The sequence below is a fragment of the Gadus chalcogrammus genome, chromosome 20, assembly GCF_026213295.1.
Source record: "Gadus chalcogrammus isolate NIFS_2021 chromosome 20, NIFS_Gcha_1.0, whole genome shotgun sequence".
Lineage (NCBI taxonomy): Eukaryota > Metazoa > Chordata > Actinopteri > Gadiformes > Gadidae > Gadus > Gadus chalcogrammus.
In genome coordinates, this window is record NC_079431.1 from 8345656 (window position 1) to 8359766 (window position 14111).

The 14111-nt window shown below is 44.3% G+C and overlaps 1 protein-coding gene across 1 annotated transcript in view; it reads left to right on the plus strand.

Annotated features, from left to right (window-relative positions):
* Positions 1–62: 62 nt before the first annotated feature.
* The window catches only part of rab3gap1 (RAB3 GTPase activating protein subunit 1), a 48082-nt gene continuing 34033 nt past the window's right edge, over positions 63–14111 (plus strand). Inside the window, exons 1-13 of the mRNA XM_056579433.1 lie at positions 63–368; positions 459–514; positions 1268–1346; positions 1850–1982; positions 2318–2396; positions 3326–3445; positions 6867–7032; positions 7362–7461; positions 8374–8455; positions 8702–8770; positions 10021–10094; positions 11080–11172; positions 12886–13055. Of these exons, the coding sequence (XP_056435408.1) occupies positions 351–368; positions 459–514; positions 1268–1346; positions 1850–1982; positions 2318–2396; positions 3326–3445; positions 6867–7032; positions 7362–7461; positions 8374–8455; positions 8702–8770; positions 10021–10094; positions 11080–11172; positions 12886–13055 (1239 nt within the window). The 5' untranslated portion in view covers positions 63–350. The remainder of the gene's footprint in view (positions 369–458; positions 515–1267; positions 1347–1849; positions 1983–2317; positions 2397–3325; positions 3446–6866; positions 7033–7361; positions 7462–8373; positions 8456–8701; positions 8771–10020; positions 10095–11079; positions 11173–12885; positions 13056–14111) is intronic.

Consider the following 14111-nt stretch of genomic DNA (forward strand, 5'->3'; position numbering starts at 1 on the left):
CCTGCAGAATTAATATACTATATGGGATAGCAGGATCACAAAAAAGGTATACCATTGGCATCCCTTTCTATCCAGTCTGGGGGACTTTCTGTCCCTCTGAATTAGATGCACTGTCGTACGATTGTTTACTCTCTTATCACTTAACACTGGTGGCAAAACATGATTTTTGTTTATGATTTCCCTCCCAACGGGCAGCCTGTTGCGGTTTTTCCTTTACATCCATGATGCTGACTCCTGCAGGCTCTGATGCTCCACGTCAGGCACGAGCTGTTTCGGCTTGGTGCTGACGTCACTGCACTCCCATAATGCAACGAAACATATGACAAAAAAGTAAACAAGAGGTATTCACGATGGCAGCGGACAGTGATGTGAGTTATTTAACAACTATGACACTATTTCAGCAATATGATCCCATGCTTATAAACGACTGAAGTGACAATAATGTATTTTCCTCGCAGCCCGAGACGGAGGTGTTTGAGATCACGGACTTCACTACCGCGTCCGAATGGGAAAGGTGCTGTGAGGAGAGAGCTAGCTAGCTTTGGCTTCACCTCTCTTATGATACGTCTAGCTACGTTTTTAAACAATACTCGTCATTGATTATAATAAAGTGAGGTTTTGAGTGTTGTGTTTGACCTCATGTTCAACTTCATGCGAGACATGTGGATAGCCAAGCAGAAAACATGGTTGAAAGTGCTAATCTGTTCCTTGCCATAAAATATCTTGCTTGCACAATCATCTTATTGGGTGTTACATTTTTCTATGTTCAGCCTTGCGCTATATGACTGAACTTTTCAGAAAACTTTCAACCTCTGTACTAGTATGTACTGATATGAACGCAATGAATAGCATCAACTATATTGCTACGTACACAATTATACATGTACAGTAAATGCAGTGAGCCATGGACAAACATCAACATGCATTGAGTTACTTAGATTCTGTCTCCATATAGAGCAGTGTTGGGTGCTTATTACAAGTGACATGTCTGAAGCTATAGTATAGCTAGAATCGTATATGAAAGCAGGGTGGACAAAATGGGGGAGGGTCCAAGATATTTAAAACGTTCTAAATTAATTTAATTAAAAAATCCTGTGTAGTATTAATAAGTACATATTGACTCACATACAGCTGTTGAATTCATCTAAAGGCTGGATGTTTTTGCTTTGCATTTATTTTTCCTGGTACATGTTTACGCTGATTGCTTCTGAGCCCGCAGTTAATGCACTGAATGAAAGCAGAACTAAAACTGATTGTCCCTCGACAGGTTTGTGTCAAGAGTTGAGGAAGTGTTAAATGACTGGAAGCTCATTGGCAGCTCTGCCGGAAGGGCTTCTCCAGAGAAGGTAAACCCACCTTTTCACTGGTCCTTACCTTTTTCCCCAAAGTAAGACCTCTGAGAAGACATATTTTGATTCCTCTTTATACCTATTTATATTCTCTATAAAGCATTGTTGAATACTTTAACCTGATTTGTCTATTTGCTTTCCAAGGGTGTCTATGGTTAACAGACACCTCTGCTACAAATCTGACAATAAAAACAACTGTCAAATACAACATCCAACCATATGTTACCTTGATGTCAAAAAATATAAATGCCCAAAGCATTTGGAAGCACATGTTCATTTCAGCTCATTAAGTAGATAAAAAAAATCAACAATGTTAATGATGAGGTGGCATCTTAAGTCATTGTTGATAACCGTGGTATAAATGGAATAATCCAGGACAGAGAGTCCTTTTATTGGATATGAATGTACAACGGGACTGGTGATGCAGCTGAGGTGAAGCTGTGGTTGCTCAACAATGCCAAAGTTACTTAAAGGACTAACCTATTATGTATTCTTATCAGGGTGAATACACCAGTGGCACCTGGGAGGAAAAGTCTCAGGAGATCAACTTCGCTGACTTCAAGTTCTCTATAACCCACCACTACTTGAAGCAGGAATCAGACAAGAGTGATCTGAAAGAGGAACTCGAGGAAGGTACAGTAGTCATTTAGTTTTCCTTCTGCCATGGCGATATGGCAAATATCAGAATAACCCACATTGATATGTATAATATGGTATTTGTTGCACTTAAAATGTATAAATATGGCACAGTTTATTGAATGTATATCAAGATAATGATTCCGTTACTTAATCATAGATTCTATTTATTTTAGTAAATTAGTTTACAGTTTAATTGTATTCAATTCAACTTCAAAATCGATTATGCTAATATTTTTTTTGAGATTTTCTTGCCCTTGCCTTGTTTATTGATTTATTTATTTATTTTAAGTGCTTCATTCCCTCTGAACTGATCTGCTCTGTGTCTCTAGATGCATTTCCCTTGGCTATGCAGGACCTCCTGTGTATGAACAATGATTTTCCTCCGAGGGCGCACTGTCTGGTGCGATGGTGAGTGCCCCCCTTTTCACACGCAGAATATCAAAATGTGAACATGGTAGACATAAACCTGACGGATGCAACACGCCAAGAAGATGATCTTCTGAAGTTTTATTTGCTATTGCAACTTGGCCGGCTGTACTAGTATGTCCTGATATGAACGCAATGAATAGCATCAAATCTATTGCCACACACATAATTATAAATGTACAGTACATGCAGTGAGCCATGGACGTACATCAACATGCATTGAGTTACTTAGATTCTGTCTCCATATAGAACAGTACACAATACGCCAAGAAGATGATCTTCTGCATTTCGTATTTACTAAGGCAACTTCGCCGTTCCAACAAACTCTCTAAGAGTATATAAAATATATAACTACTAAGCTACTTATAATGATACTACTACAAGATCAAATTGCATTTTTTTTTTAAAGCTAGGGTTGACGTTTTATTTTAAAAGCATCTTTTGCCATATTTGTAGAAATCCTTAACCCCCCGACAGCAATCAATCTTTCAAAAGCTATCACAAAAAAATAAAACTATTGAAATCATTGGATCGCCTACCTCTTTTTCAAACTACCTACCCAGCTACCTTTGCGGATTCTGCCTGTGCACTGACTGCCCATGACCAGAGTCTTCCAAAAGGCTAGGCAGACCTATTACTTAAGCTAGCCAGGGAGGGAGTCCTGAAGAGAGAGTTTTGTTTTTTTGGGTTGGATACTTTCAAAATCTAGTTTACTCTGGCTGGTATCTCCAAATTGCCTACCCTAGCTTTAATCCCCTACAGGATATTTAGCTGTCTCACAGCAGCAGGGACATGAAGGAGGTAGAAAAAAAAAAAAAGATCCTAATTAAAACGGAAAGAAAGGGATAAGGGGAAATAACCAAGCTGTGCTCTGGGGCGTTGAGATTGATTTCCCTGGTCTGTTCCGACAGGTATGGCATGCGAGAGTTCTTGGTCATCTCACCGGGGACCAACTGTGAAGCCATCACCAGCGAGTCCAAGTGCAACTTACTGCTCAGCTCCGTCTCTATATCTCTGGCCAACAGCGGTTGGTGAGTCCCATTTCAATTTTAAATTTTAGTTTTAAACTAAGAAGCAATGTACTGCCTACTCTCTGTCCCCCTTTCTGCTCTTTACTCTGTATACATTCAAATGTCTTATTTTGACCCTTCAATCGATATTTTGCATCGTTCTTATTGAATTTTTTTCATTGTTGTCTATGAGTGTCAACAAGACAAAATACAAATGCAAATTATTCCTTCATGCTGTGCTGCTCTCGTGTACAGTATGCTGTCAGTATGTACTTAAACCTTTGGGTGACCTGTAATGGTGGTCCTAATGCGAGCAGATAGCTGTATACGTTGCTGGAACTTTGGCTTTGTGCGTTTAATGGCAATTTATACCAGATGGGGGAGCCTGCGAGTTGCGATAAGGAGGAGAGGACGAGAATGGAAACGATGGCATACCACGTGACGGTGGAAATCATATCCAAGAATGCACAAGAGGACGCGCCGTTTGCTCATTCTCTGATAGCATTTAAACGTGATGCTGCATGCATGTTGAGGTATTAAACATGCGCTCCCTCACTGATTGCATTTAATGCTACAGTACCATGACCATTTATCTGATTTAGAGAGAAGAACACTGGATTTATTAAGCCGTTGGTCGAGGAGTTATATTCTTGAGAAGAAGACTAAGTCATGATTTAAAAATGTTTGAATCTAAAAGTGCATGTGTGCACAAAAAGTTATTTAGGTTTAAGTATAAATGGTTATTTTAAGGTATTGGATGACGATCTTTGAGCTTGGGTATAAATAGATACAAATATTTTTTTGAGAATGAGTTTTTTGTTATAAGATAATCATATCGGAAATTAAATAAGGTTTAGTTATTAGGTTGAGAAAGCTTTTCATTTCACAAGGTTTAACAGGTATGTTTGATCTAGGTCTGATGTGTGATTGGAGCTGGGTTAAAATCAGGGTTGCGTTATTGATCAATCTTCTCTGCATATCTTGTGTAAAGCACAATGTAGACAGTCACAGAATGGAGACGGAAGATCTCAATCTGATTCCCTGTGAGATGGCTGCGGTTACATTCCAGAAGGAAGACGTTTTATAGTTAATGAGTTTTGGGCTGTGAAAAGTCATGACGATGTTGGAATAGGCATGTCACCCAAGTGGTGTGCAAAGTAACATACCCTAAAGTGCAGTGCTGGAGATATTTTTTGGATTGTATCATGGAAGCGATACACTATTCCATTGTGCAATTACCATGGAGTAGTATGCGTTGCGCATCAGTTGGTTAGCACACAAAAACAAAGCAATGCAGAGATGATCCTTGAGTGAGCCCTGATGACAGATGTAAAGCAGCACACAGTTAAGCCTTTAGTTTGTAGTATTTTAAAATGTGCTGATTAAGTTGTGCCTGCATTGCCATAATGCAAGCAAATGCATTTGTCGGCACATTTGCTTTTCCGAACATTGTCGAGGAGCATATTCTCGGTTCCCAGTTTCTCTTCCTACACTTTCGCTGGCTGTGCTCAGCTGGCCACCAATTACGGAGATGAATGAGGGGGTATTTCATGAATATCCAATGCATGCACTACATGCACTGACAATTCAATGAGCAATGAATGAACTCGTTCTGCTGTTGTGAGACAAAATAACGGATTCAGTGGGATCCTCGGCGAGCTGGTTGAAAAACGTGTGCATGAGTGACGAGATCACATCCTACCATCCTACTCTTGATTTATATCGATGAACCGACCATTGAGTTAAAACTCAAAAGTTGTAGATTTTTACATTTCAAGTGTTTTCTAAAAAAATGAGACCTAAATAGTGTGGGACGAACTTTAGGTAATTTATTGGTGGTTCCACACTGGGAATCACTAATCCTTGATGGTGCCCCAACCAGCTCCTTCACTGCCACTGCGCCAAAGAGGTAGGGAACCTGTTTTTTGGGCATTTTAGTAGACATATACCCGTAGCCATATCGTTTTCTATAGGAAGATACATATTTTGGAATCTTTATTTGACTTGAAAATGGTAAGGCTTGCTTTATGGTTGTCTGTCTCAGACTAATTGAGACTAAAAATGTCAAGCCAATATTTAGCTCAAATGCTAAAAATAAAGGCAGCTATTAAAATTGTTTGCCAACTTTGGTAAGACTGTTGTTAGAGTAGATGCAATCATATTGTCCTAAAAAAATCGAATCAGGAGTAGAAATTGCTTTGAGTCAATATGGCACGCACAGGGTACTGTTGCTTATTTCGATGATCCGTCATTTGTCAGATAGCAACTTTCCTTTCCTCTGAAGAATTTTCCCAACATTACTGACATGAGACATCTCACTACAGGTGCAATGACAATGGCGAAGATAATTGCTTGACAGCGTCATTGTGCTGCTTTGTAATCGCTGCCAAGTTACTGTGCATTTTTTGGACAGCTTATGCACATCAGCACGTCTCACCAGCGACGTCGTGTATCCATGGTGACATCCCAGGAATGGATTACTTCTACATTTATTAATTTGCAGACACTGATTGTTGTGTGTGTGTGTGTGTGTGTGTGTCTGTGCGAGGTGTGAGGTGAAAAGGGTTTGTTTGTAGCTGGCTGTGGCCTGGTGGAGATTGTCTGCTGTGCTGTTGTTCATCAGCTGCTTGATATGAGCTGGGTCACGTGATCTGGTTCACAGTCAACTGATTTTTTAAATAATACAAAATCATACATTTATTTATTGTTAACCCGCAATGAGGAAGCGAGCGCAGACTTCATGTGAGGAAAAAAAACAATGTGTGATCAAGGCAGATTTTCTTTATTTCTTTGCATTCGCAGGTTGTTATACATCAAGCAGCCCTTTGATTTTTAAATAGAAACATGGTGGGCGTGCAGAACTCTCGCTGTGGCGTCGGATCACGTTGGGTCAATCAGTATCCATAGCAACTGAAATGACGGCAGCAGGCGGCAACAGCTCGGGTCACCTGCCCCCCCTACCCCCCTTCTTCTCTCACTGCTGCTGTAGACAGAAAGGCATAGGGGGAGATACAATACATAACAGTCATGAATATGCTAATTATATTGGGTTTAAATGACACTGGACGCGAGCTGTCTCAGACAATGAATGTAATGTTCACAAAACTGCTCCTATGTGGCATTGCAGTGTCATTAGTGGGTGAGCTCTCTCTCTCCTCACGTTGAAATGACCGTCGTTAACGACATGAACGCAACATCCCGAGGTTCTCAACGCTTTGCGTTTATTGGCTGCACTTCCGCAAGCGTCCACCTGGTAGCACTGTGCAGCTGCTGTAGAAATCGTGCTTGCCCGGAGGGGGGCGAGTGGTGGGGTGGGCAGCAAAACCTGCTCCACCACCTACAACGGTATCTGACGGAACAACCTGACACGGACTTACAATACTTTTTTTTATTATTAAATCCCTCCCTCCCACCCGTCCCTCCTCTGCCCCGGTGTCCGCAGTCAGGTGCCAATGTTTGTGCAGATCCAGCAGAAGTGGAGGCGGCTGTACGCCGGGGAGTGCCAGGGTCCGGGCGTGCGCACCGATTTTGAAATGGTCCACCTCCGCAAGGTGCCCAGCCAGTACAACCACCTGTCTGGCCTGCTCGACATCTTCAAGGCCAAGATAGTGAGTGGTGTCATGGACGCACGTCAATGAGGGGGGGGGGCAGAAACGGTCGCTCGGACAGGCGTGTGAGTGGACCACTGGCATGAATCTAATCCCGGTCCCGCTGTCCTGAAATGTCCTCTGCATCGCAGGCCCACAGCTGACTTTCCTCTTGCCCTTGTCCCAATTCCTCTCCTCTTTGATACCCTTCACGTGTCCTCCCGCTCTCTGGCGTTCACTTTCCTCCCGGTATTTTTCCATATAGATATACATTATCTTAATGTATGTGATATGTCATATTTCTTCTTCTTCCTCTTCTTTATTTGTTTTCCTATCTTTCCTGTCATCAGGGCTGTCCCCTGACCCCCCTGCCCCCCGTCACCATCGCCATCCGCTTCACTTACGTCCTGCAAGACTGGCAGCAGTACTCCTGGCCCCAGCAGCCTCCAGGTACAGCCCGACACAGCAGGGGGGGGGGGGGGGGGGGGGGGGGTCCTATACCTGCCAATCCCCTGGCCCGGCCTTAAAGAGACAGTCTGCCATTTCTTCCTTTCTTGATCTTTCATCGTTTTCAGTTTTTTTCCAAGGGTCTGTCGTTCTCCCTTTTTTTTTTAATCGGCTCACGCTAGTTGCCCAATCAGGGAATGGGTGGAAAATAAAGTTGGCTGAATCTTCTCAGCGTGCCCACTCATGCGGCACACTGAAATTAAATGTAGTTTTCTTGATGGGAAACACAGTTGGAAACGGATGCTTAGAATTAGATTTAATTCATATTTAAGGTTGACAGGAATAATGGCGATGTCAGACATGGGTCGGGGATGCACGGCAGGTCAAGTGAGTAATGTGTACGAGATCAGTGAACCCAAGCGTATCAGCCGCCCAACAGGAGGGCGATGCTGATATAACCCCCATCCCTGCCGTGCTCTGTGTGTTCACCAGCGTGTTCTACCCAACGGCCTTTAGCGGCTCGAAGAGAAGCTCCCCATTCAAAGTGGTTCAGCGGAGAAAGCAGAGGAACCACAAGGAGGTCAACAAAATATGTTGTTTTAGTCCAAAATAAAAATAACTCCCGCCTGGCACCGCATCCATCCATCCCCCTGCAGTGTGAGAAAGCAGCAGTAGTTAGAGCAGAAAGGTCATTTACAAGTTATTCCTTCGATTCTGTATTTTGAAGGACGTGGGCTGTGGCTTTGACCCGGCTTCTTCTTTTTTTTGCCCGCCTCAGAGCTATGAACTAGGCGATCGGTAGGAGTTGTTTCCATGTTGCGTTTTGGTACCCGTCCTTTTGGCAATAAATCCCTCTGATCCGTAGCCCATACGGTGATAATGAGCGAGGGGTGTGTTCGATATATGTTCTGGCAGACTTTGACGCTCTTCTCGGAGGCGAGGTGGGTGGGGTGGAGTTCGGCAAGCTTCCGTTCGGCGCCTGCGAGGACCCAATCAGGTGAGGGCACCGAAACCATGACGACAATGCACGCCTAATTTATCTCACGCCCTCACCCCCACAGCCACACACAGTGTCTTTTTTCTTTCTTTTTACATTTTCAATACTATTTTTTTTAATGAGATATTTTCTGTCAAATCAGGGACGGAACAACACTGATGCGCCGGTAAGACGGTTGATTGAATAATCAAATGCAGAATGACATTCTCTCGTTTGTTCCCTCCTCGTTATCGACCTCGGCCTCAGTGAGCTGCACCTCGCCACCACTTGGCCGCACCTGACCGAAGGCATTGTGGTGGATAACGACGTCTACTCGTAAGTGTCAATCACCGCCACTTCATAATCCATCATTTTTTTCTAACCCTCTCTGCTCCTCGACCGAGACACGTGCGTCGAGAAAGCGAGTGGAAAAAACCGGAACGCACTTAATTAAATGGCGACGTGTGTTTTCATTGTTTTTACTTAATTAAAATAGAATGCACTCTCTCCGACAGCCTTCGCCATGAGGAGTGGGAGAATTGATGTTTTGGCGGTGGTAAAACGCGGTTTTAATTCCCTTGGATTTTTTGAACAACAAGAGAAGGCCAAACTGTATGCAAAATAAACTCTCCACCTGCTCTGCTGTTGATTAATCATCATGATTCACTTCTAATGTACCTGCATGTACATCGGGAAGTGTATATATACATTTCTATATATTTACTTACATGAAAGCCTAAGTACCGTAGTCTCATCCAGCGCCTTTCCATCATCATGAGAGTCACTGATTCACTCCAAATGAATCATTCTCTGCTTCACTGCGTTGCTGAGGAAATGCTGCTCAGCCAGCGAGTTATTATAGTCGACTGTAATGTTTGTCTTTATCTCATCACAAGCCCAACCCTCCAACCACTCGTTTTTTATGTTGTTTTTTTAACAATACCACAGCATTCACAGCCCTCGCCTTCAAACCTCCTCCATCGGGTTTGTGTGTCATTCAAGGACGAGAAGACATTGTCAACCCTGTTCCTTTACATACCTCCACCCGAAAACGAGAGAGTGGAGAATAAGGGTGGCAATAAATCTGAAAAGCAAATGCCAGGGAAGGGAATTCAGTAAAATAAAGCGAATGCCACTGTAGACTTAAAAACTTGTTTCTAATTGAGGCTGCAGGGCTGCTGAATACACTAAGAGATATTACGATGTGCCGACTACTAAATATTGGGTTCACATTCCCAGCTATTTGTGGCACATTTTGAAGCCTTGGGCAAATGTGAAAGCGCTTGTTTAAATGTTTTTGCAGTTATGAGAATACTGCTAAAGGTTATGCATGCAATTTAGAGGAATTTGGGGAGATCCATTGGATTGTGTGTGGTCTTCTCATTGGATTGTGAAACATTGTGGGAATCCATATCTCTCCACAAAATACCAGAACATATTGAGTGTTAGCCCCCGCATACTTTCAACCTTGATAGTACTCGGTGTAGGTGACACGATGTGGTTGGCACGCACACACACACGCGCTCTCTGCTTTTCTCTGTGTGTGATCATCTGACCATATGCGCTCTGTGTGTGTGACCCGGCAGCGACCTGGACCCTCTCCAAGCCCCCCACTGGTCTGTGCGAGTCAGGAAAGCGGAAAATCCCCAATGCTTGTTAGGTAAGAGGCCGTCTCCATGTGCTTGCTCTGCAGACTCCCTATCCCCCCATAGGCCTCCTGCTGTGCGTTGATGGCCTGCACGGATCCCTTGCACAGATGTGTCATGGAAGGGCAACCACGTGTGTGGCTCATAGTGCTAATAAAGAGCTTCCACAGTTCTGTCCATATAGACTCCTTCAGTGGCACACCTAAAGTGGGTTGAAAGTTCCATTAGCTTGGTGGGTAGGAGCTACCCCCTAGCGGTTAGGTCTGTGTGGAAGCCCTTTAAAAGATTGTTTCAGTGTTCATAATCTGATAACATGGACAGAAAAAGGCTATTTGCTCGTTTTGTTTTCTGTGCATGATCAACAAAACACGCATAGCAGTCATAGCTGTCGCATGCTGTTCATTTGCCTATTAGTCACAGTCTACGGACAACAGAGTATGGTTTAAAAGAACAAACCAACAGAGTGGTTGGTATGGCAGTAAACATCGGTCAGTGGGAATTTCTGAATTTCTGTAAACTGGTTTAATGTGTTTATGATGTGGGTTAAATACAAGCTCTGTAACATTGATGGAATGTCTGGCAGTTTAGTTTAAGAAATGATGAGCGCATTACTTTCCCTTCTTCCAACATCTTTACCCACTATCGTGGAACCTTTCAATGCATCAAAATAACTTATCTTATTATTATCTTTTTGTTTGCAAAATGGGGGACAAACAAACTTTCAGAATTTGTAATTTGGGTTAGGATTCACCCCAACAATGTCTACTGTTTCATAATGTTTTCCTTCTCCTCATTGGGGCTTCAACTAGGTAAATAAAATGCCAGCTACATAAATGAGATGCCATGTTTTAATTACCCTGTACATTATAGCTAATAAACACAGCACGGTGTAGCTTTGTAGCCTCAGAATTGAGATGCACACTGAAGCATCTGCTTTTCGTCTGCTCCCAGAGCTTACTGATCCTCTCTCCATCGCCCACCTCTCCCTCTCTTCCCCAGGAGACTTCCTGAACGAGTTCTTCAAGCTTTGCTGTAGGAAGGAATCCACCGAGGAGATATTGGGCAGAGGATTGACCGAGGAAGAGGGCAAAGGTTAGCATTCTGTCTCGCCATTGGAGGAGCTTGTTTTTTTGGGGTCGGGTTAGCAGATTGTATCGACGACAGCTTTATAGATTTATTTTCCGTTTGGTTATCTCGGGGTAGATTAGGACCTTGTGCCATTAGAGAATCTGCAATATTAATATCGGTGAAGGATGAATGACGGCTAACAAACAATAGGCGCTAAATGAAACATAGGTGTTATTCTGGAATAATAACTATAATCTTGCGATTCTTGCTCCACGTGAATATTCATAGCTCATCAGCGACATCTGTGAAAACGTGTTAAATAACGAGTGTGGAATATGAAAAATGTGTGAAAATGTAAATGCCTGTGTATTAAGGTGTTTTGAGAGTGTGCAATAATGAAAATTAAGCCTGTGCAGGTGTAACATTTACATTCACATTATATTATGTCGATGATTACAGGAGATTGTGCTGCTGATTATCTTATTGTTGTGCTTCCGGTCTGTCTTGCAATTACCAAAAACTGTCCTCAAACAACTAAGCTTGTGGCTGACTGCCAAAAACAATGTATTGTCATACGAGTTGCGATGCTCCATCGCCCACTCACTTCACACCCTTAAGTATATAAAGCTACCCTTAAATCTGACTCGGTATTGCCATACCCGCACAGACCAAATACAAGGTTTGCCACCAAATTGACTGTCTGCTGGTGCTCTGCACCACAATACCACATGAGTGATTCCATGTGGGATCATCCATTCGCATCATTAGGCGAACAGTGTATTGTACTCTGTCGAAAGCGCTGTCTTCGACAGCAGTGCGACCGCCTTTGCGTATAAACGCCAACGCTCACTGCTTTCCAAAAGAAAGACACGATGTCTACGTTCCCCCGGAAAGAAGCAAAACCAGCCCAAGCCTGACTTTCAACATTTTGTGATCTATCTACCGGTACTCTTTGATAGCCCTTTGTAGATCGCCACGCATTTGCAAGTTTCATTCTTTTTTCTTTAAAAAATGTCCCAGAACGCGGCTCTGAAAATAACCAAAGCGCCCACTGCAGTATCTTTATGTATTGGTAGTCTGGGACTATAAACATGTTTGTTTAGCCCTGCATGCAAAGCAGCATATGCTCCTCTCAGCATCATCCTGTCTCTCGGTTGCCTGGTAATTTCCCTGGCTGTGAGAGAGAGAGAGAGAGAGAGAGAGAGAGAGAGAGAGAGAGAGAGAGAGAGAGAGAGAGAGAGAGAGAGAGAGAGAGAGAGAGAGAGAGAGAGAGAGAGAGAGAGAGAGAGAGAGAGAGAGAGAGAGAGAGAGAGAGAGAGAGAGAGAGAGAGAGAGAGAGAGAGAGAGAGGTGCACTGATGGTACACTGCAAAGATTATACAGCCATTAAGGCACGTAGCTGAATGCAAACCCCATCCCCCCCACAGGGCTAGACAATGTGTTTTTAAGCTCTCTCCGAGCTTGAAAGTAGTACAGTTTTTTGTAGCAATCTGGTGTTATTAGACATTACCCGATACATGGATGTTGATACAGCAATATCGGTCTGTATCTTAAGCACACCGTGGCTTAACATTCACACGCACGCGCACACGCGCGCTCACAATATAATGGATCATCGTTGTTAATAATACTGAGTCCAGTGTAATTGCCTGCGTCGGCTAACTTGATTAGTAATTACTCCGCAGGGATGGTGAGCTTAACCACGCCGCGTGTTCCCTTGTCGTCCCGCGGCTCGCAGAGAACACTGACCTCAGCGCGGCTCTCTCCAAGCTGACGGAGCCGGCGGCCGCGCCCATGTCAAAGCTGTCCGTCTCCAGCATGGTGCACAGCGCCCGCAAGCACATCCGCCGCCACCGCCGCGTCGACGAGTCGCCGCTCAGCAACGACGTGCTCAACTCCATCCTGCTGGTGAGACACTCGGTCGTCGTCGTCCCCCCCCCCCCCCCTCCCACTCCCCCTCCCATCAAGTCTATTTTATCTTCCTACTGCTCCTTCTCCCACCCACTCTAGTCTCCAATCCTCCCTCTCCCTCTCCCTCTCCCACCCACTCTAGTCTCCCATCCTCCCTCTCCCTCTCCAGCCCACTCTAGTCTCCAATCCTCCCTCTCCTTCTCCCTTCCGCTCTAGTCTCCCATCCTCCCTCTCCCACCCACTCTAGTCTCCCATCCTCCCTCTGCCTCTCCCATCCAGTCTCCCTTTCTCCCTCTGCCCCTTAGTCCATCTTCCTCCCTCACCTACCAGTCTAGTCTACCTTCCTCCCCCTTCCATCCAGTCTTGTCTCCCTCTCCCTCTCCCATCCAGTCTCGTCTAATCATCTCGTCCATTCTCAGAACATTGTCTTGCAGGGTCAAAAATTCCCTTTCGGCTTTTTACCTTCCGGAGACGGAAAATCCACTTAGACAAGCAATTTTTTTGTAGTTACCTTGCACCTTTTTTTATTTTTTACGAATCCAAATTAACAAAGTTATCCACCATCGGCTGTTCATTTCGGACCCTGTCTATGTGTGATTTCTGCAAATGGTCGGTTCCCCCCCCCCCCCCTCCCTCCTTTATACGCCACATCATAGAGGAGCTGACACAGCACCTGGGGGTCTGCTGGGGGGGGCGGGGGTCCACCGACCGGAGGCCCCCCTCCACCACACCGATACTCTGTCTGGCCTTTTAACCCGCCCTAGAGGCCCAGCCGGTGAGCGGGGCTGTGAATAAAACATCACAGCTTATTAAAAGAAAGGGAGCTACAAGCCCTCCCAAGGGGACCGCAGCTCCCTCCGCCGTCAGAACCCCCCCGTCTCTTTCATCCCTGCTAGGGTCATTTATTTATGTTTTCGGCTCATCCGACTCCCCCCCCCCACACAGCTCCTCTTTCTTAAGAAACACGTGTTGCAGAGTTTTTGAGTTTAGCCTAATGCTGCCAGGCAGAATATTTGTCTTTGTGTGTGTGTGTGTGTGTGTTTGTAGGTAGAT